Source organism: Xenopus laevis, chromosome 9_10S (assembly GCF_017654675.1).
Source record: "Xenopus laevis strain J_2021 chromosome 9_10S, Xenopus_laevis_v10.1, whole genome shotgun sequence".
Taxonomy (NCBI): Eukaryota; Metazoa; Chordata; class Amphibia; order Anura; family Pipidae; genus Xenopus; species Xenopus laevis.
Window position 1 is genome coordinate 100018508 of NC_054388.1, and position 25976 is coordinate 100044483.

The 25976-nt window shown below is 41.9% G+C and overlaps 1 protein-coding gene across 2 annotated transcripts; it reads left to right on the plus strand.

The window, feature by feature from the left end:
• Positions 1–733: 733 nt before the first annotated feature.
• Positions 734–25392, plus strand: MGC145260.S (hypothetical protein MGC145260 S homeolog). Of its 2 annotated transcripts, none has more exons than XM_041578394.1 (15): positions 734–1474; positions 6795–6927; positions 8854–9775; positions 11790–12003; positions 12670–12815; positions 15366–15470; positions 16006–16209; positions 18417–18961; positions 19646–19970; positions 20590–20797; positions 21037–21188; positions 22640–22753; positions 23732–23914; positions 24822–24915; positions 25172–25392. In XM_041578394.1, exons 3-15 carry the CDS (start codon positions 8893–8895, stop codon positions 25233–25235), a joined length of 3237 nt encoding a protein of 1078 aa, XP_041434328.1. In that variant the 5' UTR covers positions 734–1474; positions 6795–6927; positions 8854–8892; the 3' UTR covers positions 25236–25392. The 2 variants fall into 2 exon arrangements, with proteins under 2 accessions (XP_041434328.1, XP_018094714.1); XM_018239225.2 differs by having other exon boundaries at positions 8875–9775.
• The last annotated feature ends 584 nt before the right edge of the window (positions 25393–25976 follow it).

Consider the following 25976-nt stretch of genomic DNA (forward strand, 5'->3'; position numbering starts at 1 on the left):
CTTGCTTCTGGCATGTACTGACAAAAAAATACAAGAAGTCCTCTGCACTCAACCCATTATCAATATATTAAGGACATTGAAACATTTTGTGACTTAAGTTACTAAAAGTGACCCTTTAAACAAAACAGGGATTGTTTGTTGATTGTTTGTCCATATGTTGCAATATATTTAAGCTGGCCAACTACGTCAGTCATCCCTGGTGTGGCCAGTTCCTGCACTAAACTTCTGATTCATTAAGATTTCTATTGCTTCATTAAACAAATAATGAAGCAATAAAATCCTTAATAAGTCTGGAATACAATGATAACAATATGAAGTTTGTTAGAGGCAGAAAGAAGGAAAGCTACAGAGGCATTTTATTGCCAATAGATTAACCACAATAGTGCAAGCTATAACACTTTATTTTTTCTGCAGAATGCTTTACCATACCTGTGTAGCAGCTCTAGAAGCTCTATGTTTGTTTAGGATAGCAGCTGCCATATTAGCTTGGTGTGACATCACTTCCTACCTGAGTCTCCCTGCTCCCTTATAGCTCTGGGCTCAGATTACAGCAGAGAGGGGGGAGGGGAAGAGGAGCAAACTGAGCATGCTCATGGCTGGAGCAAGGAGGTTTAAGCTGAAAACAGGAAGTCTGATACAGAAGCCCATGTGAACACAGTAGAAGGAAAAAATGTGGTGTTTCTTTTGACAGAGGACTCAGAGCAGCATTACTTTGAGGGTTTACTGGTATATTTAGGTGGACCTTTCTGATAAAGCTTACTTAGTTTTAACCTTTCCTTCTCCTTTAACAACATGTTGGCAGCATTACGATGCTGTTAACCCAGTAAAATCACGTCACTCCAACTTTTAAAAATGCATTTATGCACAGGGCAGCCTCAATAAAAAAGGGAATTATTGGGAATTTGTCATTTAATGATTCTCTGTCATAAACGAATGTGGCATGACATGATGAATCCCCCCTAGATTGTATTACACCACCCAGAAATGTATTGCTCCAAAAGTCCAAAAAGTGCCACATTTTATTTGAATCTGCTGCATTTATACTGGGGGCTGGTTTGGGATCCCTGGGTCTGTGTTTCTGCTGGGAGTCTATAAAGGTGCATCTGGTATTGTGAGGTTGAATCTCCTATCTGCACCAGCAGCATCTGGAATTAATCACCCCCCACCCCCTTAATCCCAGTTGGTGCTGCTCCTAAAAAAGATCCAGGGACTCAGAGCTCCTTGTACATTAAAGAGGTCTCAGATTTCACAGAGAAGGAGCATACTTTTTTTTTTTTTGGTAAATCCCTGATTTCTGGGAAAAACAGTGAGAGAGGGAGGAGAGGAAGGAACTGGGAAGTGATTTGCAGCAGGGATTGGGGCAGACATGCGCTGGAGCTCACAGGATGAGGTTTTACATTTATAAATCCCAAGCACTGAATATACCTGCAAGCAATGTGCTCGGCTGAGAGAGGACGGATAGCACGAGGCACAGGTAAGTGAGCAAGGCTTTGGCTTCACCACATTTTTATACCCACAGCTGCTTCTTGTAAAGTTTGGGTAAATTTCTTCTTTCATGAAAGGAGGGTTTAAGGGCTGTATGCTCTGCTCTTATATAAGCCCCCTGTACTGCTGCGCTGTTCAACTGTTGCTAGGCTACAACTCCCAGCTTACTTTACATATTATAAAGGGTTAATGTATGCTGGGAGTTGTGGTGTGGCAACATCAGGGTTGTATTAAGCGTTGCCACCTTTGCCAGCAGCTAAACCTAAACAAAGGGGATGGGACAGATAGCATTGGGGGTGGGGCAGTGATGTTGGGATGTGCATGATGATGTCAGAGACAGACACAATGACATCGATGGAGTTATGATGCCAGCACTGGGCTGTTGCATCACTTAGACACGACTGGCTGGATTTCTGATGAGTTTTCTCAATGTGTTAAACTGGACAGAAAGTTTTGAATAAGCAGCACTTTGAAATACTGAGCTATCCAGTTCAGCAGCAATGCTATCTCTATTTATATTCTGCCTGATAATAAGTCCAATCCTGTAAACAGAGCAGGAACTAGGGGCAGACAGAAGGGGGCACAAGGAACAGGACTACCCCCTAGTCCTCTTACAGGCCAACGTGCCTGCTCTTCCTGTAGCATCCCCAGGGTCGGACTGGGCTGGCGGGACACCGGAAAAAAACAGGTGGTGCTTTGGTCCTTGTAGGCCCTGCTGGCCCAGACCTGCTATCAGCGCTGCTCCCGGAAGGGGGGTTGCGGTGCTGGGGGGTGACTAAGATGTTTGGGAGCCACAAGCAGCAGCCTCAGTGGGGCCTGAGCATCCCTATCTATTTACATGAATGGTCGCGTATGTGGTGGAGGAGATGGGCAAGGGGGCTGGCTGGGTTGCCTAGGGTGCCCAGCCGGCTTGGCCGGCGCCGCCTTTAATTACAGGTAAGGTATCTATTATACAGATATCAGTTATCACAAATTTCTGAAATACAGCAATGGTGATCTAGAAAAAAAATTGATTTCTTTGATTTGCTTTTTTTAATCTCTGTAATAAGAAATAATATTAATGCTACATTTTGTTTTTTACAATAATTCCATATATTGTCATGTGAATGGTGAAGTAGCCCCAAGGAATGGATCTGCAGAGCTGGCCCCAGAAGCAGTGGCATTCAAAGTAATTACTAATTGCCCTGTGGATAACGAGTTTCCTGATAATGGATCCCTGTACTACAACTTGGATTTAAATGGACATGTGAGATTATACTTTGGGGGTGCATTTAATTTCAGTCAGAGTCAGTGAATGTGCTTTACAGGGGGCTGATCCAATGTTTGGCCCAACTGCAACAAGAGGAAAGTGTGTGTAGTGAAGAAATGGTGAGGGAAATAAAGGGAAAGTATAGATAAACAGCAAATGGTTTCCATATAGTGCCAGATGTTTCCTTGTCTTCAGGGAAAGACAGATTCATCAGCTGCATATATAAATGTTTATAAAAGTGACAAGCTGCACAAAAGTATTGTCTGATTATCTCTCGTGGTAACAGAAAATGATTTCCCCCACAGAAGGACGGGCTGATAGAACCCACACTCCAGTTGGGGGAAATAATACTATTTTTTGTCACCTGCACCAGTAGAAAGTGGTCATATTCAGACACAAACATACAAATTAGACTTCGTTTTTAAACCTGCTCATTAAGTACATACGTGTTAGCCAGAGCAAGCCAGACATGGCATAGTGCTCACTAGCAGAATTTGTTGCAAAACATTTGTATTTTTGTATAGGAATTTCCACCTAATATGTGTGATTTAACTCCTGGCCATGCTGAACTTCTTCATCTCTGCAGTAGCGTTCAGAGGGGAAAGTCTACACTTGGGACTATAGGGTCCAGCTGCACTTACCTGCAGTACTTGGACTGGGGGAGGAGGGGGAATTTCTGGTGTAAAGAGAACAAGTGCACACTCTACACTAACAGCAACACATTTCCAATTAAAAAAAAATTGGAATACAGCTCTTATACATTAGGACTACAATTTGATGTTTTTCAGGGGACCAGAAAAAAGGACGGATCCTCAGGACCACAAATAATTGTTTAAAAATATAATTTTATTTGTGCAAAGATCTCCATCCGCCCTACGCGTTTTGCACCCACTCAGGGCACTTAGTCATGGGCTTTACTGTAGTTACCAGGGGCAGGTCTTATTGTTATCAGAACTATATTATTGGAGCTCACAGAGCATCAGATTTACAAAAGCCTCACTGCGTTTTGTGAATGCAGCAGTTTTGTACACTTTGGACTTAAACTGTTGTTCCAGAGCATCAGAATTTGAAATCTCTCCATACAAAACTATAGAGAACAGCTTACACCAGTTGCAAAATCAGCTGAATTGCCACAGGTCTCTGCACATTCTCCCGCCCCCATGAATACAGTTCTGCCTCAATCACAACTGGCATTTCCAACTCATGTCAAACAAATTCTTTTAACAAGGGCATAAAAAGGGCATTAACTCAAGGGATGAAAACATAATTATGTCTCTTTATAGGTCCCTGGTAAGGCCTCATCTGGAGTATGCAGTTCAGTTTTGGACTCCAGTCCTTAAGAGGGATATAAATGAGCTGGAGAGAGTGCAGAGACTGAGTGCAACTAAACTGGTTAGAGGGACGGAAGACTTAAATTATGAGGGGAGACTGTCAAGGTTGGGGTTGTTTTCTCTGGAAAAAAGGCGCTTGCGAGGGGACATGATTACACTTTACAAGTACATTAGAGGACATTATAGACAAATAGCAGGGGACCTTTTTACCCATAAAGTGGATCACCGTACCAGAGGCCTCCCCTTTAGACTAGAAGAAAAGAACTTTCATTTGAAGCAACGTAGGGGGTTCTTCACAGTCAGGACAGTGAGGTTGTGGAATGCACTGCCGGGTGATGTTGTGATGCTGATTCAGTTAATGACTATAAGAATGGCTTGGATGATTTTTTGGACAGACATAATATCAAAGGCTATTGTGATACTAAGCTCTATAGTTAGTATAGGTATGGGTATATAGAATTTAATTAAAAGTAGGGAGGGGTGTATGTATGGATGCTGGGTTTTCATTTGGAGGGGGTTGAACTTGATGGACTTTCTTTTTCAACCCAATTTAACTATGTAACTATATAACTACCCCTAGTTCCGGCCCAGTGTGTACCTGTAATTTTCTTCTATCGTCAAGGCAGGGAGAGATCACCAGGCAGGTAGGAGTGGACCTGGGCTGGCTCACGAGGGCCGGGGCCCTCAGAGTTTTATTTTCCAGGTGTCCCGCCAGCCCAGTTCAACCCTGTCTCCAAGGCTAGCAAAATGCTAAATAATCTAATAATATAGTGCGAATTCAGTGTTCTGTGCTAGAAAGTGAGTGGGGCTTGCAAATTGAGTATGGTGGGGCAGGTCTGGAATGAGAATCAAAATAGGCCCTGGCATTTCAGGAACACAGAGGCCCAAACGACTCCCCACTAGACCACTAAATAGTGGTCCCCAAACATTTGTACCTGTAAACAACTTTCAGATTTAAAAAGAGTTGGGGAGCAACACAAACATGAAAAATGTTCCTGGGTGGCATAAAATAAGTGCTGTAATTGGCTATTTGCTAACTTCTTTGTGGACTGGCAGCCTACAGGAGGCTCTGTTTGGCAGTGCACCTGGTTTTATGCAACCAAAACGTGCCTCAAAGCCAGGAATGGCAAAATAAGCACCTGCTTTGAGGCCAATGGTAGCAACATCCAAGCAGCGGCCGATCTACTGGGCGGGCGCATGCCCCTAGATCGCGCAATCCTAGCACCTGGACGTGCAGTCCCAGCGCCCGTCTGTCAACCCCTTGAGCACTGGGGAGCTGCTCGTCTCCAGTGCTCCCCACAGAGCGGCTGGGCAGCATGCCGCCCCTAATAATCTGCCACCCTAGGCCCAGCCCTTTGTGGCCTAGCCACAAATCCGGACCTGCATCCAAGGGGTTGTGAACAACATGTTGCTCACAAACCACTGGTTGGGGATCACTGGTCTGTGGCAACTTACAGCAACTCCTCTGGCATTGCCTAAACCAATCTATTCATCCGGATCTATTCCAAATACCTCCCACTCCCACTCCTGGCAACACCTGCCTATTTCAGTGTCTGTGAGTCGACACCATCGAAGGCTAAGCAAGATCACATTAGATGACATTTTTAAACCTGCCTGACTTTGTACTTGACCTATAGGAATATTCCATGAGTATTGGTTGTGCTTAGGGGTGCTATACATGTGTCTTTAACTGTACAAAATAATATTACTGGTACATCTATGGTCAGCATAAATCTTCTCTCCCCATGTTCTCCTGGTTCCTGCAATTGAAACTGCCATCTCCACTAAAAAAAACATTATTTCTTGCATATTCTAAGTAACTTTCCACTATTTTATTTATTTTAGTTCAAATTACCCTAGCACTGATCTGAATAAGAGACTGGAATATGAACGCAGGGGCGTAACTATAGAGGAACAGACCCTGTGGCTGCAGGGGGGGGCCCAGAAGGTATAGGGGTCCCATGAGGCCCTAATTAATATATAATTTCAATAAATATTGGTAAAACAGGTCAACCTCTAGACATTTTGGAGGCCTGAAAAATAATTTGCTGTGGGCCCAGTAATATCTAACTATGCCATTGCAGGAGAGGGTCTGAATAGAAAGATAAGTAATAAAAAGAAATAATAATAAATGTGTAGCCTTACAGAGCATTTGCTTTTTATATGGGGTCAGTGACCCCCATTTGAAAGCTGGAAAGATTCAGAAGAAGAAAGCAAATAATTCAGACACTATACATAAAGAAGACCAGGTGAAGGGTTGCTTAGAATTAGCCATTTTACAACATACTAAAATTGATATTGTAACATGTGAACCACTTTGAAATGTTTGTGGTTTTAAAAAATGTAATGTTAGCTCTAAAATGACTTGTCTGCTCATTCAGACCTTGTCATGATGATGTGCCTATTCTATAAATAATAATAACCATTTCAGTCCCAGGAATTGGGATTAATCCTATGTTGCTTAAAAGCAATGACGTATTGTTATAAAGTCAGGCGGACAACCCTAATTGTTAAGTTCAGATGAAGAATTAGCTCTTTTAACCAAACCTCTTTCATAATCCTTCCTTCCTACTGACTTTCACGCGGTTTTTAAAGGAAAGTGTCTGTAACCTGCTCATATTGGGCAAATTTAGCAAATATCCTGTGAGTCACCTACGCAATGGAGTCATTTCAGCCTCTTCTGCTGGCGTAACTTCTACAAAATGTTCATTTTACATGTTTTTCATTAGATGTTCAAATCCCTATAAATCTGCCTACGTCAGGAAGCGGCTCCTCAATAGCACCGAAGCCCTGGGGAGACAGGAGCAGTCTCTGAATCTGAAGCTACGGAGAAGAGTGCGTCTAGGGGTGTCTCAAGGGCTGGTGAGTTTCAAGAGAAAATAATATATGTAATTGGAGCAATAAGTCTATGTAGAATAGTCCTGATTGGAAAAGGATCCCTTTATGGGTCCTTTCATTATCACTTGACCAAAAAACAGAATTATAGACGCAAGAGAATTAACCAATGTGAATACTGATTCCAAGCGCTAAGTCAGGCATCTTACTCTTATCTTACATACAGTGATTGTGTCCTTTTGACTTTAAATTACACTGGAATCAGACATGGGGATAAAGTGCTGGGAAACTGTGTTTTAAATTTCCAACTCCAAATGCAGGAACAAAGAACATGGAGTCAGATTTACACAAATCAGCTGGGATTCTCATTGCAGGATCACTTTGCATATTAAAGGAGAAGTAAAGCCTAATTAAAGAAGTAGCTAGAAATGTTGTATATTATGTTTTAGGCTTTTGTACCAGCCCAAGGCAACCACAGCCCTTTAGCAGTAAAGATCTGTGTCTCCAAAGATGCCCCAGTAGCTCCCCATCTTCTTTTCTGCTGATTCACTGCACATGCTCTGTGCTGCTGTCACTTACTGAACTTAGGGACCCACTCACAATATACAGTACACATAGAATAGAAATGTCACAATATAAGGCTGATTAATACAGATAATTACTACATGGTAGCACAGAAACCAGTGTAATTAGCATCAGAATTTAATAATCAGCCCTGTAGCATCAGCTTATATTACAGGGGAAGCTCATTTTCTGCTGGATAATTAGTGACGAGCCCTAAGCTTAGCTTCTCAACAGCCAATCAGAGCCCACTGAGCATGTGAGTGTCACAGACACTTTCCAAGATGGTGACCCCTGTGACAAGTCTGAAGTCCTGGATCATTGCTGCTATTGACAAACTAAAACTTGAGGCTGGTGCAATAAGTTCTATATATAAAATATGAAATTTTTAGCCACATTAAATTTTAGGGTATAGTTCTCCTTTAAATTAAAGGGGTTGTTCAATTTCCAAACACTTCAGCTCAGTTGTTTCCAGATTGTTCTACATAAACAGAGACTTTTTTCAATTGCTTTCCATCTTTGATTTTTTTGTACCATTTACCCGAAACGTAAGCTTTAAATTTTATTTAAATTTCCTGTATCTGGTGTCTCAGTCTGGCAGCTCAGTGATCCAGGAGCATCTGAACTGTTACCATTTGCTACATTTGTATCAACATAGGGGGTTATTCATCAAAATCCAAAAATATCTAGTATTTTCTGAAAACTTCTCCGACCAAATCCTCAAGGGTTTTTTCCCCTTATTTATCAATACATTTTTCCTGTGCGGGAAAAAAAATTGGATTTTCCGCCCGAAAAAGCAGATTTTTTCAGATTTCTGCCCGAAAACCACAAAATCTTTAGATTATTGCACGAAACCCAACGCAGATCAGGATTTTTTCTGGACTTCTCTCATTGACTTCTACATGAACTCGGCAGGTCTGAGTTGGAGTACCTTTTTATTTGGACTTTTAACATCCTCTGGGTTTAATACATTTTGAAAAATGTGAGTTTTTTTCCACTAAAAATTTGGATTTTATAGTAAAAATAAAAATTATATCAATTTAGAACAGCGCCCCCCATCCCAGAGCTGCTTTAAAAGGCAAAAAAATGTAACTTTATAGTTCAATATTAGAAAAACAGTTCACAAATAGAAAAAAGAAAGTAATTGAAAAAAAATCTTTATTTCTGGGGAACAATCTGAAACCAACTGAACTGAAAAAAGTGTTTGAAGGTGAACAGCCCCTTTAATGCACCCGCTGACTTTGGAAAGCTGGGGGAAAGTTTGTTGAGCAATATTGCTTTAAGATTACAAGTCTGATATTGCTGGACTACAGCTCCCAGCATGCTTTAAAGCCTGGATTTGTAGCCCAGTAACATCTGAATAAAGTGCATTTTATTGTGTGCAATTCACAGCATGTCTCTTGCTTGGTACAGTTATCCAGGACTGATTGCATGTTGGGGCTTAGAAGAAGTGTTTCTGGAGACATGGAAGCTGATAGAGTGCTGCTAGTACTACTCCTATCATTGATCCTGATGGTGAACTCTCAGAACCTGATTAAGAACACCAAGGAGCAGAAGCTGGAAGGGCAACTACTAATCAGTGAGGTGAATTCGGATAACCCCGGGCATGACACTGCTGAATTCTTAGAGCTCTATCACACCAGCGGGCAAAGCATCTCTCTTAATAACTACACATTGGTTTTTTACAATGGTAAAACCAACACGGCATATAAGGTGTTAAGTCTGGACAGACAATCCACAGACAAAAGGGGATTTTTCTTAATTGGATCCATTGGCGTGAGCCCAAAGCCTGCCATTATTCTGCCCTCTAACACAATCCAGAATGGGCCTGATGCCATTGCTCTTTATTTGGGGAAGGGGCCCTACAAGGAGAATATGAGAGTGACCAGTGAAGGCTTAGTGGATGCCCTGGTACATAAGGCCAAGGGCACAGATCAGGCCGATGTTCTGCAGAAAGTTCTCACCCCTGGAGCGGAGGCATTTCTGGAGGACGCTAATTTTCACCCCTCGGACGAGTCCATAGGGCGGTGCTTGGAACTGGATGGTCAGTGGACTTTTAAAATGACACACTTGTCTCCATGGAACCCAAACTTCTGCAAAGGCTTCCCAGAAATCATGATCAACGAGGTGCCCTCTCCCTTTGCAAAGGATCTCTACATAGAGATCAAGGGACCCCCATCCACTCTCCTCTCTGGTTTGGTACTGGCCTTTATCAGTGGAGAGTCCAACGAGATCTACTTCTCCACTGACATTAGAGGTCTGACGGGTCGTAATGGGCTTTATTTGCTTGAGGTTGAAAAACATGGAAATCGGGGTAAGTCCATTTTCTTTTCCGTAACTAAATAATCAGTAGCAGCAAGTTTCCAAAGCTCTGATTTCTGGGCAGTGATGATGAATCCAGGGTTCCCTAATCATGATGCCCAGAAAAGAATGGCAATTGTTGGTGCCAAACACTCAGTTTGATTTGGGGAAAAAAACCCTGTTCCTACACTGATCCAGTGAGTTCAGAGATGATTGGAGGTTAAGAATTGAACAAAGATTCCCATAGGGAGGAAGCACATCAAACATATGATTTTGCCTTTTAGGACATTTATTCCGCAGTGTTGGCACAAGCTTTCGGGGTCAACCCCTTCCTCAGGTGCAAGGGGTTGAATGCACCCTAAAGAGAAAAAAGGAAAAGTAAGTGGTGTGCCGAAGAATATGTATGTAGGTTAAGAATTGATCCATTTGGTCCATTTGTTATTCATTGCTCATTTTGACTTTGTTTGAAATAAATGCTTGATTACTTGGGGCAGTGATCGTAACAACCAACAGTTGTGTAAACCCAAAAGTGGAAGATACAAAATATAACATATAGTATAATATACTATCTAAATGTAGCACACCCTTGAGTATACTTTTGCTGTGTATAAAGGCTGTGTGTGACCAGGCTAAAACTGTAGGGTGCCCCGGACCCCCAGTGTACCCGTGTAACTCCCTGCAACTCCCGGTACCTGGTGTAGATCAATGCAGCAGGATATTCAGCCAGAAAGTTTCTTTGCAGTAAACTATAACTTGTTTATTTACAGAGAACAGTGGCAAGGTAGTAGTTCACAAGAACTTTGATGTTCACAGCAATCATAGAATAGCTTCAAACAGCAATATTCCCTCCAGGGGGTACAAGGTACAGCAGACGGGCTAATATTCAATGTATATCAAAGTTACAGCAACAATAGACTTGGAGAATAGTTACCACTCTCACTGGGCACTATCCCTCTGGTTGAGCACTAAGGCATGGATTTCTCAGCCTGGGGTCTTGTATCTTGGCACCGGACTTGGTCCTCACCCGCTGTATTCAGCCTGGGGTCTTGGGTCTTGGTACCCTATCTGGTCCTCAACTCACCCATTGCAGTCCCTGCTCTAGTGGTTCAAATACCATGGGGTCCTAACCCCACTATTTCTCCTCGTTGGAGCCACATCTGCTCACTAACTACCCTGAGCTGACTCTCACTCCTAGAGCGACTATTACTGTATTCACTATCACTAACTCAAACTTAACTAACTTCACCGGCAGACCTGGACCTGTAGTACCTCTCAGTGAGGCAAAGTCCCAGGACACATATGGTGTTAAACCCTTTTATATTTAAAACAGTTCCCTCTAGTGGACAAACTTCGTGAACTAATGTGGACCCAGCCAGGGACATAGCTGCCTAAGTTAACCAAAGGACCCTTAGGTGTCTAATTACTAAAGGGGAACTGCCTGAGTAATTTACCCCAAATCTCAGGGTCCCTACATAAATATATGTATATAGGTACTTGAAGAAACTTGATCTTTATTTGACATGGTGCAACAGCATCAAATACAACATTTTGGTCCCACCTGGTGACCGTTCTCAAGGATACTGCATAGTGACGATGATATTGTGTTGGCAGGGTAACACAGTGGTGTAAGTTGATATCACTGGCCCTGCCCCGCCACCAACCCAGAGTGGGGGGAAAGGGGTCAAAGGTTCTCATCTGACATTTTGGGGGCCTGAAAAATAACTTGCTGTGGGCCCCTAGTTACGCCACTGGCTGCATTATTTGTTCCCCATCTATTAACAACACTGGGGTAATGGTTGTCCGATTTTACAACTGTAAACTGATCCAGTTGTAATGTAGGGCAAGGTAGGTATGTCCATCTGTATCACACTGGCTTCTTGAGGATGGGTTGACCTAAATGTACGAATAATATATTTAATAACGATTGTTAGATATCATCAGTCTATACTGTACATCAGCTATTTCCATCCATTGTTGAACTGACACTTGCAGGACCCCCCTGACAGTTTTGTATGTTTCCTGTTTAGCCCAGCAGACACTGCCTGATACCGTGCGCCTAATCACTAAGGGTGTGGGTGCTGTGGCCCTCTACCTGGGGAAAAGTAGTCGGATTGTACCCAAGACTCCCTTCCCTACCAGCGGTCTGATTGATGCCTTGGTGTATACTGATAACGAGGGTACAGTTTCTCAGTCCCTCCAAGAACTAAATGCGGGGCATCCCATCATATTCACGCAGAGTGGGTAAGAAATTAATGTTAGGTGCTTCAGGTGGCAGCTCACCTTGGAATTACTATTGTGCCCAGTATCCATGTACTATATATTAGAATAAAAACCGAACTATCTGTTAGGGAGACTTACTACTGCATAGATAGGAGTTTGTAAGGCAATGACATGCCTTTATCATTTTAAAGAAACAGTAACACCAACAAATTACAGTGTTTTAAAGGAAAGACAATATAATGTAGTGTTGCTCTGCACTGCCAAAATTGTCGTTTTTGCTTCAGTGACACAACTATAGTTTAGATAAATAGTTACTGTGTAGCCATGGGGGCAGGCATTCAAAGCTTAAAAAGGAGAAAAGGCTCAGGATACACAACAGATAACAGATAAGTTCTGAAGAATCCCATTGTATACTACAGAGCTTATCTGTTATCTGCTGGGTATCCTGTGCTTGAATGGCTGCCCCCATGGCTACACAACAGTTTGTTTATATAAACTATAGTAGTGTTTCTGAAGCAAACACACCAGTTTTACTAGTGCAACACAACACTACATTATATTGTCATTCAGTTTTTGGTGTTACTGTTCCTTTAAGTTAAATTGTATCGTAGAAATACAGGATAGTGACAGAATGTCGACATCATTTATTTGTGCTGATCCCTCCTTTCTTTATTTTCTCATTGGTAGAAATATCAGCATTTCTGCGAGCCGCTGCAATGGGTCAGAAGGCAAACCTTCTGCATTTCTGCTTACAAACAGCACTCCGGGCCAGACCAACGACTGCAGGCCAGAAAGCCTCCCTGGTGATGTCCGGCTGTGTTTTAGGACATCAGGTAAATTTATAACTTAAGCACAAGATTGAGAATCGTGCATCTATCGCCTTTATTTTAAGGAAACCATAAATGCAATGTCATTTGCAAAAACATTTGCTTAAGCATTTTTGCGTGGAGGCCTGCCTTTTACCACTTTATATGCATCATCTGACATTGCCTTTATACAGTGGTCTGTATGGTATGTGTATGGCACCCTTCACAGGTCAAGGCAGGTATTTGAATCATGTGCAAATATTGTCTGTCTACACAAATTAGGAACTAGTTAATGAATATTTCTTTTTTAATAGTCACAATCCTAGTAATACAACTAATGCTGCATGGTTCACGCATGAAGGAATTCAAAAGAGACTAGAAAATGTTAAGATAAACAAAGGTCCGGGGCCAGATGGTATTCATCCCAGGGTACTTAGCGACCTTAGTTCTGTGATTGCAAAACCTCTTTACTTAATTTTTCATTGAGGTCTGGTACGGTACCAAGAGACTGGCGAATTGCTAATGTGGTGCCACTATTCAAAAAGTGATCCCATTCTCAGCCTCAAAACTATAGGCCGGTTAGTCTGACATCAGGGGTAGGAAATATTTTCAAAGGGGTATTAAGGGATAAGATACTGGACTTCATAGCAAATCATAATACTATGAGTTTGTTCCAGAATGGTTTAATGTGTAATAGATCTTGCCATACTAATTTAATTTCCTTTTATGAGAAGGTGAGCAGGGACCTCAATTCTGGGATGGCAGTGGGTGTGATGTACTTAGACTTTGCTAAAGCATTTGATGCAGTGCCACACAAAAGGTTACTGGTTAAATTAAGGAATGTTGGCCTGGAACATAGTATTTGTACCTGGATAGAGAACTGGCTAAAAGATAGACTACAAAGAGTGGTGGTAAATGGAACATTTTCTAATTGGACCAGTGTTGTTAGTGGAGTACCGCAGGGCTCTGTACTAGGTCCCTTGCTTTTCAACTTGTTTATTAATGACCTGGAGGTGGGCATTGAAAGTACTGTTTCTATTTTTGCAGATGATACTAAATTGTGCAGAACTATAGGTTCCATGCAGGATGCTGCCACTTTGCAGAGTGATTTGACTAAATTGGAAACTGAAGGGCAAAATCGCAAAAATGAAAAAGCAGGTGCCAAAAAGCTAATATGGGCACTATCCCAATGAATAGAATTGCAATAAAGCAAAAATTAGTTACAGGGGGAGGATATACTCACAGTTCACCCCAGTCCATAGGTGCATATCCATAGGCATATGAGTAAGTGCCCCAACAGGCACGAAATGTGTTAGGCCTCTGTCTACTATGTCCTAATAAATACTTTGTATTTTTTACTATCCTTGACTGGTTTTTGGAGGGACTCACAATTGAAGTTTTTTCTCATAAATTGGAAAACTGGGCACGAAACTGGAAAAAGAGGTTTAGTGTTGATAAATGCAGGTTATGCACTTTGTCAAAAATAATATAAATGCAAGTTATACACTAAATGGCAATGTGTTGGGAGTTTCCTTAACCGAGAAGGATCTAGGGGTTTTTGTGGATAACAAGTTGTCTGACTCCAGGCATTGTCATTCTGTGGCCACTAAAGGAAATAAAATGCAGTCTTGCATAAAAAAAGGCAGAAACTCAAGTGATGAAAACATAATTTTTAGGGATGCACCGAATCCAGGATTCGGTTCGGGATTCGGCCAGGATTCGGCCTTTTTCACCAGGATTCGGATTTGGCTGAATCCTTCTGCCAGTCGAACCGAATCTGAATCCCCTTCCCACCCCTAATTTGCATAAGCAAATTAGGATTCAGATTCGGTTCTGTATTCGGCCAAATGTTTCGTGAAGGATTCAGGGGTTTGGCGCTTGCGAGGGGACATGATTACACTTTACAAGTACATTAAAGGACATTATAGACAAATAGCAGGGGACCTTTTTACCCATAAAGAGGATCACCGTACCAGAGGCCTCCCCTTTAGACTAGAAGAAAAGAACTTTCATTTGAAGCAACGTAGGGGGTTCTTCACAGTCAGGACAGTGAGGTTGTGGAATGCACTGCCGGGTGATGTTGTGATGCTGATTCAGTTAATGACTATAAGAGTGGCTTGGATGATTTCTTGGACAAGCATAATATTCTAGATACTAAAATCTATAGTTAGTGTATGAGTTTATAGAGTTTATGTGAGTGTATGGAGGGGTCAGTGTGTGCATGGATGCTGGGTTTCTTTTGGAGGGGTTGAACTTGATGGACTTTGGTCTTTTTCAACCCAATCTAAATATGTAACTATGTAATTATGTTACTATGCTCTACTCATCATGGGGGAACAGACAGGACACCTGTAAAGTGTTCAATAAGTAAGGAAAACCCAGACTATCATGAAAGGGATGAATTTCAATCAAATCAGAGGTGGATTTTAGTCTCATCGTGGGTAGGTTTGTGCATGGCCAGAGTATTCCTTAGGGTAACCCTGCTTAGTCAGGTTTTGCCACCTATTCCTGGGCTATACTGTTTTCAGCAGAACTCAGTTTTGCTCTTTTTTATTAACTGTCACAGTTTCATTGCAGATTGCGCCATTTGGGAGGGGGAAGATGCGCCTGAATTCCTGGCTGCATTGGCTCAGTCACTGCAATCTCTCTGCCAGTGTAATTTATCCGCCAGCTCCTTCACAGGTAAGAGGAACCTCACCCAAATACAGGGAATCCATCCTGTCACTGCTCAGCTACAATGTGTGATCTGTGCCTATGGGATTGGACAGCTGGGAGCTGTGTATTCAGGTCTAGCATTGTTATTCCTGCTGTCAGTACTGATGTCCACTCCCCCTGATACAGACTCACAGCCATTATATATCAATTCTGATTGCATTATTTTATGGAAAAATGTAACTTCTTTAAAGGAAGATAATGTCCTACATGTAAACAATGTTATTATGCTTTGAGAAAAGGAGCAGCTTATTATAAAGAAGGTTTATCTGTGGACTGGAAATTTTGTTTTACTAGCTTCTCCTCTGCAAACAGTGAACTAAGAAGTGAGAAAGTTCTAACGTGAAATTAGTTTTATCCAGTATAAAACTGTCCATTTTATATCATATCTCTCACATATAAGCCATACCTTATACTACATTTACTATCAAGAGTGTCTCATGGAATTATGGGTTGTGCCTTTGGAAAAAGTGCATTGCTGACTGGCCTTTGATTATATACACAGATGCAAGCCTGACCTGCAACTCTACTTTCCTCTCGCTTCACACTCGTCTAAGCACCTCGCTGACCCTCCAGAAGGAGGATTTTGAAGAACTTCAGCAACATTTTGTGACCTCAGGAGTCACGTTTACTGTTGGTAACGTAAATGTCACGGTGCTACCATCATGTCTTCCACTTACTGCCTCTTCAACATTACCCCCGGCTACAGGTAACTAGAGTTAAGCAGGCAAAATAGATTTACATACACTTGTATAAATAAAATGAAAATTTCTATAACTTTATAGGAATACTGGGATCTAAGCAAGAAAAAGGAAAATTACCTTTATTCCATACTGTTCATACTGTTCATACTCATGTGTAGTCTGTTAAACTAGATTGATCTAAGTGCCTACAGCACAATCTCATTTAACAGACTACACCTGGATACCACACGCTGATACTCTTATCCATGTGGTGCGTGAAGGAGATGACTGTGGGAATTGATCTATACCAAGCCAATTGGAGAAACCGCACACCTCGGTGGTAGGGGAATCGGCAACCTCCCAACCAAGGTACATAGAAGAATCACCGGCACACAGGAATTCAATTAGCAGGGCAAGCCCTTGCAATTTTATAAATGCACTGCATTAATAAAATTGCAAGGGCTTGCCCTTCTAATTGAATTCCTGTGTGCCGGTAATTCTTCTACGCAATTGATCTATAGGCAGCATCGGTGAATCCGACAAGTGCCCGTGGCACAACATTACTACAGCAAGTGATTTAACAGACACTACGGGGCCGATTCACTAACTTCGACTGAAGGATTCGAAGTAAAAAAACTTCGAATTTCTAAGTGTTTTTTGGGCTACTTCGACCTTCGACTACGACTTCGACTACGACAAATCGAAGGATTTGAACTAAAAATCGGTCGACCATTCGATAAACGAAGTACTGTCTCTTTTAAAAAAACTTCGACCCCCTAGTTCGCCATCTAAAACCTACCGAACTCAATGTTAGCCTATGGGGAAGGTCCCCATAGGCTTTCCTAAGTTTTTTTTGATCAAAGGATATTCCTTGGATTAAAAGTTGGATTTAATCGTTCGATCAAAGGAATAATCCTTCGATCGTTCGATCGTACTATCTGCGCTAAATCCTTCAACTTCGATATTCGAAGTCGAAGGATTTTAATTCCCAGTCGAATATCGAGGGTTAATTAACCCTCGATATTCGACCCTTAGTGAATCGGCCCCTACGTGTTGATCTGCTCATTTTCGTTCTGGGAGGGGATCTTATGGGGGTGAAGGGGTTGGTGGTGGTTTTGTGCCTGAGGATATTTAGGATTTGATTGTGTTCTGTAAACCATCCAACCATCACCGGCGATATGCCTGTGACTACTGTTTAATTTACCGCATCATGCAGGCTATATAATCCGCCCAGGCAAATTGTAACCGTCCACACTTACAACCAACCTATTGCCTCTGGTCAAGACGGTAAATCTTGTTTTTAATTGCTGATTTCTGGTCAAAATAATTTTATCAATGTGTTTATTAAAGGTTATGTTTTTATCACTATTCTATATGAGACTTCGGATGTAACAGATGGGAGGGTGCAGCAAGATGGGTCAGTTCTTTCTCTTTTCTCTGCATATACAATTGTCTACTTGACCCTGCACACCATCTGTTGTTTTCAATTATTGATGGGAGGTGCTCCCCAACAATCTCACTATTTTTCTCTATGAAAAAAATACACCATGTAAAACACTATTTCATAGAAATAAAATAGGATTGCCATTTTCCATTGGTGGAGTCTCCAGACACCGAGTGGACAGAGGGGGTAGAACTATAGCATTTAGGTTGGATTCATGATGACAGGGTGTTGGCCAGGGACATCAGGGGGCAGGGCTGCTAAGAGGAAAAGGAAAAGGAATCCTCTTGTCCTCAATTTATTATACTTTGTTCAAAACCCAGGTTTAAATTTCAGTAACAAAAAAAAATATCTTTCCATACACATACTGTACAAATATATTTAATTATAAAGTTATGTGGTTTGTTTGCTCTTCCTCCTCTAACAATTTCCTCTCTGAGACATTACTGCAATAAACAACAGGCTTAACTTTTGCTGAATCTTGGTCCTTCCTGTTTATCATTTTGAATGTGTAGATGTGTGGTTCTTCTACATCCCCTGTTGGGGTGGGGGTCTTGCATAGCTTGGGTAAGGACACAGTCCATATTTGAGAGGTACTTTGCTTGTTTACTAGTGGCTTACCCTTTCCACAGTCTACGCCATAAGACAAGAGAGGACTACTGAATGCCTTCAGCAGTCCCAGGGTAGGAGGAAAAGTAGAACTATGTAATAATATAGTCCAAAGAAGGAAATTATACATGACACTACATACAAGATCTGTAGGTTAATTATCTTTGATATTGCTCCAATCAGATCCTACAACTGAAGTTCGTGCTACTTTAGAGGCCCCAGGCTTGTTAATCAGTGAGGTGAACCCCAATACACCAGGTGCAGCTGAAGATATGGAATATATTGAGCTTTATCACCCAGGGGGTGGCTCCGTCAGTCTGGATGGCTACTGGCTGGTACTCTACAATGGGAAGAACAACTTGGCTTATCTTGCACTAGACCTTAAAGGCAACCAAACTAATACGCATGGCTACTTCCTGGTTGGTAGCAGTAAGTTAAAACCTGTTCCTCACATCTTGTTACCCTTCAACACCATTCAGAATGGAGCAGATGCAGTGGCCTTGTATTACCGCCTAACAAAAGGATACAAGATGAATATGGAGGTTACGGCTGAGGGACTGGTGGATGCCATTGTCTATGTGTCTAATGTGGGTGAAGATGCCAAGAGATTATTAAAAGTCCTTGCCCCAGGACAGGACGCAGTCCATGAGAACGAAAGGTTTATTCTTCAAGATGAGTCTCTGAGCCGATGCCACGGACTAAATTTAAAGGACCAATCCAGCTTCGAGGTAAGTGTGGACCAGATGATATCACTATTCTCTATTAACTGGAACAGCCAATAATACAGTGGAAAACAAGACTAACAAACAACTGAGCTTAAAAGTGATTGGAGTTGCTGAGATAAGAAGGTTTAGCAAGGCCAGGTTGTGCACCACAGTCATTTAAAGGAGTAATTCTGTGAAAAGTGGATTTATTTAGTATAGAGAACTAGGCAGATATCTATTTCTGAGCACTTTCTCAGCAGGACCCTACATAGCAAACATTCTGACTGCTTCACTCTACTATGCACCCCATTACAGACCATTGAGCTCCAATCAGATTTCCCCTGGCCTGTTCACCAAGAAAACCTTGTTAGATGATGTTTATTACTGGTCACTTGGGAGGTCATTTGTGGATCTTAAATGACTGGGGATATGCCTTGTTTCTGCTTCCCTTGAAGGTTTAATGAACAGCATGGTACCCACATATGTGGCCAAATTGCACATGGGGCTCATTTGTTATACTATATGATACAGTGTGCAGATCCCTCCTACACCTAATGGGAATGGCACTCCACTCATACAAAGCATGATCTACTTGTCCAGATAGTGGGCCAAACACAAGGCCATCAGCACATACAAATATATAATTATTAGGAAACCATTATAACAAGGACACAAAATTTGATAAATGTTTGTTCTGCTCTTTTTAAGGTCACCAAGATTACTCCTCTAGCAGATAATGACTGTCCAAAACCAGTTCCTTCCATCCTTCCCTCTGTGACTTCTACCGTGCCTGTGACGTCTCACCCAGTTCCTTCCATCCATCCAGTTCCCATTGTGATTAATGAGGTTGGCTTGTCCCATGGTCCAGAACTGTACAACTTCATTGAGCTAAAAGGGCCACCGGGAGGCAAACTGCATGAACATATTATGGTCATGTATGGCATGGATGGGAAGGTATATGATCGTTTTATGTTGCAAGGCATGCTGGGTATGAGCGGAATCTACGTGATTGGCACCAATAGCACATACAGTGGTACGTAGGTTGTGTTTTTATCACTGAGATTTACTTTCAATGTATAAATGGCCAAATCAGGGTACTGCTGATCATACACAGAGTGATCTGCTTATGTGGCCAGTTCACTGTGATGGTGGGCCAGAAATCAGATTGAAACAGGGACCATGGAGAACCTTTGGTCTGCTGACCACATCCACAACCCAATGGGATCCTTGTCAAACAGACTTTTCTGCCAGGTCTGCCTGATAATAAAACATGAGATCATGGAGGTGTTTGTTTTGTAGAGTCCAAGCTCCCCCTTGAGGGCAAGATTATATAAAAATAGAAATAGAAAAGGGCTTGTTGTGAAAATCAGTTATAGTGAGATTTGGGGAGAACGGTCATTTGATCTCCTAGATACACCTAAAGGCTCAGCTTGAAGGCTTTGGGGAAATATGTATGAATATGAATATGATAAACTGAGCTAAGGGGGCCCTGACTAAAATTTGGACCTTCAAAGGGAACACCAGTCAATGATTGGACCTTCAAGGGGGGCTTGAGCTGAAAAATGTTGACTGCTACTGCTCTTAATATATTTTGTGATTTCAAACAGTGAGAATGTAACTAACAGACTTTCCCACCTCTTCTCTACTCACAGATCAGCTTCTCCAGCTGTCTCACCCCAACCCTTTCATCACACAGGCCTTGGCTCTATATAGGGGCACCCTGGAGAGTTTCCCGGTAGGCAGCAGCGTGACCCAAAAGGACCTTCTGGATGCAGTTGTGCACTCGTGGAAAGATGGTGCAGATGATGAAACTCTGAGAGAATTGAACAAAGACAGGATAACATTACATGGGGATCAGAGGTGGGTATAAAATAGCCACACACTGCAATAAACTTTCACTAGTCTTTCATCGATCACTCAATAGATATTGTCTGGTTCACTAGCAAAAATGCTGCATTATACCGGTGCTCTCAGACCACAGACTCCAATTACAGGTAGTCTGGGTAAAGTAAATTCTGATTGAATGGAATACGCGCCTTTGTATTTAGTTGTTTATTTAATGATTGAGTTCCTGAATTATTATTATATTTTTCTCGTAGGTTGTTTTCTGTCAGTCGGTGTTCTTATGGTAAACGGTCCCACATATCATTGCTGCTTCCTGTTCCTCACCCCAGCCCAGGAACTGACAACCTGTGTCCCTCCGGCATCGCCTCTTTGCAGCTGGATTTGTGCATGAAGGACTCCAGTCTAAGTAAATAATGGGAAAGGCATAAACATAGCTGTTAAAGGCAGGTCCGGACTGAAAATTAAAATAGGCCCTGGCATTTCAGGTACACAGAGGCCCAATCAGCCCACACAGAGGCCAAAACAGCCCCCACCAGCCCACTAAATAGTGACTTTCTATAGCACCTTATATCAGCCCCTCTGGCATTTGCCTGAACCCACAGATTGCCAGTTCGGGCCTGGTTAAAGGGAGCAAAATAACTTTGGGTTACCCGCATTTTGCTGCACTATATCTTCTAGCATGTACGTCCGTATTTTATCAAGTTGGCAACTAAAGTCTTGCATCATCAAGGATCATTTTCTTTTAATGAAGCTTTCTCCATGTTTCTAGGGTCACATACCATAAGGTACAACTGCAGTTTAAGGGAGCTCCAGAGCTAAATGCCTACTAAATACATGAGCAACCTTCTGTCAGGTCATTCTGCAATTATTGCTGGCTGCATTTATCACATTTTGTCTAGCACTATGTCTGTCCCCTGGTGTTTTGTTCTTGGCCCAATTTGACCACCCATGCACTTAGTCAAATCAGGCTGATATAATTATTGGGACAAACCAACAATCGGATCATACAGTGGGCCCATCAACAAGGGCCATATCTATGTGCCACTAATCCCATTAATTCCTACTTGGGCTTTGCCATATGGGCAGAGATGTTACCAAAACCACCACTGCTGTCTCCCATTCATTTTGGGGCAGATTTATCAAGGGTCGAAGTGAAATCGAGGGAATATTCGAAGTTTAAAAATTCGAAATTCAAAGTAATTTTTGGATACTTCGACCATCGAATAGGCTACTACGACTTAGACTTTGACCTTCCATTCAAAGTAAAATCGTTCGACTATTCGACCATTCTATAATCAAAGTACTGTCTCTTTAAAAAAACTTTGACTTCAATACTTCGCCAACTTAAACCTGCCGAAGTGCTATGTTAGCCTATGGGGACCTTCCAGAGCATATTTCTACGTTTTTTGTATTTGAGGGAAAATCGTACGATTCGAAGTACGATCGGAATACGATTGTAGGATGCAAAAAATCCTACGAATTCGACTTCAAATTTCGTAGTATTCAATTCGATGGTCGAATTTCGAAGTATTTTCCACTTCGAAACTCGACCCTTGATAAATCTGCCCCTTAATAGCAAGGTCACCCAATTTTTTTGGAAGTCACCCAGACTCCCCCAGTCATCCACACTAACACGTCTATTACCCACTGTCAGTAATGTTAACCTGCATACATCAAAATACAGCAACTCCTCTTGATAGTTTTAGAGTTCACCCCCATTCTTTGTAAAGTCTGGGTTTTTTTTTTGTCCTTCAGGCCTAAGGTCAGTGGCAGAAAGGCTGATTCTGTATATAAGCAGAAGTATGTGCCAGCATGTACCCACATCTCCAGTGACAGCTCATGTTGATTTATCTACAGATTGTTCAGAGTTGGAGCCAGCAGAGCAGAAGACAATGAATAGCCTAAAGACCACCCTGAGCCTGTCCATGGAACACCACTGTTCTGGCTTTATTCCTCCAGCCTACATACAAGGTACTGACCCGCCTATGGCATTAATGTTGCCTGCAGAATTGGCCACAAAAAAACAGAAAACAAAAATACCCTTCAGACAATACATTCTCAGCCTCACCAAATTTCCTTTTTCTGCTGGATGCTTGGGTAATTCTCCAAAACCTGCCACATAGGACTGTCCTGCCGGGTTACCAGAGACTCTACTGGGAGCCATATTCACAGGAACTGACCCTGCACAACTGGGTGATTAGGGTGCCGAATTCTGCAAATCTCCCTTCAAACCTCTATTGCTCTTTTAAGTAGGCATGTCTTTGATGCATTCAATATCCATCTAAAAATACAAGAAGGAATCGCTAAGGGTTAGTTCACACGAGGAGATTCGGGGAGATTTTGTCGCCAGGCGACTAATCACCTCGTCTTCTGAGCGACTATCTCCCCTAACTGCCTCAGCGTTTTTTTCCCATAGGCTACAATAAAAAGTCGCCTGCGCTAATGCACGCGCGGCGATGCTTTTTCTATAGTCTCCGGAAGTTGTCTCACACAGGCAACTTCGGGCGACTATAGAAAATACATCGCTGTGTGTGCATTAGCGCAGGTGACGTTTCATTGTAGGATATGGGAAAAAATGCTGAGGCAGGTCGGGGAGATAGGCGATTAGTCGCCAGGCGACAAAATCTCCCTGAATCATCTCGTGTGAACTAACCCTTAAACACTTTTACTGGGGGTCATGATGCCACTATTTAATAAGTGAGTGAGCATAGTCGGGCCATGGAAACAGAAAATGCAAATAGAGTTGTGTGTACTTGTCTACTGAATGTACAACAAAACCACCCTTAACTGAACCCCTCAATGGTAGTTCTGGTAAAATACCCACCAAATCCTTGTAGGGATTGTCTGACAGCTAATTTAGCACTTGCTGAATACAGTTACATCATTTCCTCTTCTTTTACTTCATTTAACACTTCTTAATCATCTCTGAACCAATGTTTCTCCTCATAGAATTGCAGCTCACATGCACCCAGAAGCAGCTGTCTATTTCAGGCAATATTCTGACTTATCGCAGTGACCAGCGTTGCATTGAGAGCTGGAACGCTGACCTTCTCACTCATCCCCAGCCCTTCACGTTGCAAGAGAGATCTCTAGAGCCTCTCACCGCTTGTCTAGTCCCAGAGAAGATGCGAGGTAAAGAACATTCATTAAATATATAGATTTATATAGTGAATAATGTACTCTATTGTAAAATATAAGTATATTATGTGTCACAAGAGAGTTCCATGACCATATAAAAGCACAAAGCATTGTCCAACCTACTGGCTATTTAACTGACAGTTAAGGTTATGTGGTACCTTTGGTTTGGTTAGTACTGAACTTGGAAGCAGTGAAACTAGAACTCTTGGCAGATTAGTGGTCAAAGAGAATACAATTCTGACTTGGATGGATTCTGCACTCAAACCAGCTTTCTGGCACTCTGGCCTTGAGGACAGAGCCACCTGTTTGGCTGTAATAGCCCACAAATTTGGCTAGGACAAAACACAACTACCCTGAGTGATCTCCTCAGGTCAGGCTACTTTACAGCACTCCCAGTCCTTAACTGAACTAAGGGAAAAAGGAGGACAGTCAAGGATTTCTGTACCTTTAAAACAGCCGCCTCTGTCTTGTTCAGTCTAGACAGGTTATATCTTTGATGCCCACATTCTCAACCAGAATTATTGGGAGAAATATACATACCGGGGAGCACTTCAGGTAAAAGATGTATGAAACAAGCTCTGTAGATCCTGAACCCCGAACAATAAAACAGTTGAGTTTATACAGACTTTTATAGAAATGCACAGCAAGTACAAGTTCAAAACACACAAAAACAAACTTCTAGATTAGAAACTGCTCTTTCTGTTGATTGGGTGTTTCCTTCTTGAAGGCCAGTCTGGGAACCAGCAAAGCTCACTTGAAAATAGAAACTTTCCAAGTCAGGGGGGCTTTGTAGACAAATCTGCATACGCAGAATATTGTTCTCTTGTATCACCGGGAAGGGAAGCTGGTCAATAACAACTACAACATTTAATAATCAGCCTGGTCTTTGTTTCTCATTTAGTATCCTTCAGGACATGGCACATTTCCCTTCTCATTGTGCTCTTTCTCCTGCTATTATTTGGAGCAGTTGGGCTTATACTTTTCTTGCGGAAAAGGTATGTTAGTGAACCTCCACTTTTAAACAAACTAATTGCATGACCTGTTAAGTGTTAAGAAGAATATTTGGTATTTGTCTTCATTTTATTTTTGAATGAAAGTTTTTGTTTGAATGCTGTACCTGTTTAGGAGGCAAGTGTCAGTAAGATTTGTCTTGACAGTCTATGTTGTGTCCTGCCCAACAACTGAGAGTTCCTCGACTGTCTTATGTTGGATTTTTTTTATCTTAACCTAAGTCTATTTTTTTCCCCCCAGGCGCCCTCAGAATTACACCAGCATTGAAATGAATCCCCACTTAGAACTCACATATGAATACTAAGAGATACAAGCAGCGGCTAAAAGATGAAAATAGAAGATTCTGCAAGAGATCAAATCCCCTAGAAATGACAATGGCTGCATTGTGTTTTGTTGCGAAATGCGATAGTGCAAAGGGAAACTATTCATTCAGGTTATAATCAGGGCTCTGAAAACTACAACTTGGCATGCAGATTCAATGCAGTTTATAGGCAACAGTGGTGCAGATTGGAGAGCAGGGGTGTCATAGGGGACTGTCTCAATGCCTAATGGTGCCTTTGATGGCAGTAGCTTGGAAGTGCCATGTGCACTTCAGAAATGTTCATTCCCATTCATTCCATTTTGCTTATAGAGAAGACCATTTAACTTTTAAATATTCAATTAACATGAAAATCCCCGCAGAGTATCGTTCAATGGTTTGGTGCATTAAATGCAACAGGGAAAAATCCAAGTCAAAAGTAAAAGTGTTTTGTTTTGGCTTTAGGTGTGTGGCGCTTTCCCAAAGGCAGAGGATGGTTCTTGAGCTTTAGAATGACAGGTTTATCCAAATCTGACCCTTCTGAAGCTCCCTGTTCTATGGCAGGTGCTGTGATTATGCACATGTAAAAATAAGCTTAAAGATGTTTCTAGACACAGGCAAAGCCAATGACTACCAGTCACTTTAGATTCAGTATACTATAGGCTTGTGTATGGGTTCAATGTGACCCTGTCATTAAATCCTAAAAGAAAATGCTAAAGGGCCTGACTTGGAACAATTTTAAAGTGG

Excerpts from the sequence above, each read along its gene's own strand:
- MGC145260.S (XM_041578394.1), top strand. The coding sequence starts at position 8,893 with ATGTTGGGGCTTAGAAGAAGTGTTTCTGGAGACATGGAAGCTGATAGA. Across the intron at positions 12,004-12,669 it reads ATCATATTCACGCAGAGTGG|AAATATCAGCATTTCTGCGA; the intron begins GTAAGAAATTAA and ends TCTCATTGGTAG. Across the intron at positions 20,798-21,036 it reads ACATTACATGGGGATCAGAG|GTTGTTTTCTGTCAGTCGGT; the intron begins GTGGGTATAAAA and ends TTTTTCTCGTAG.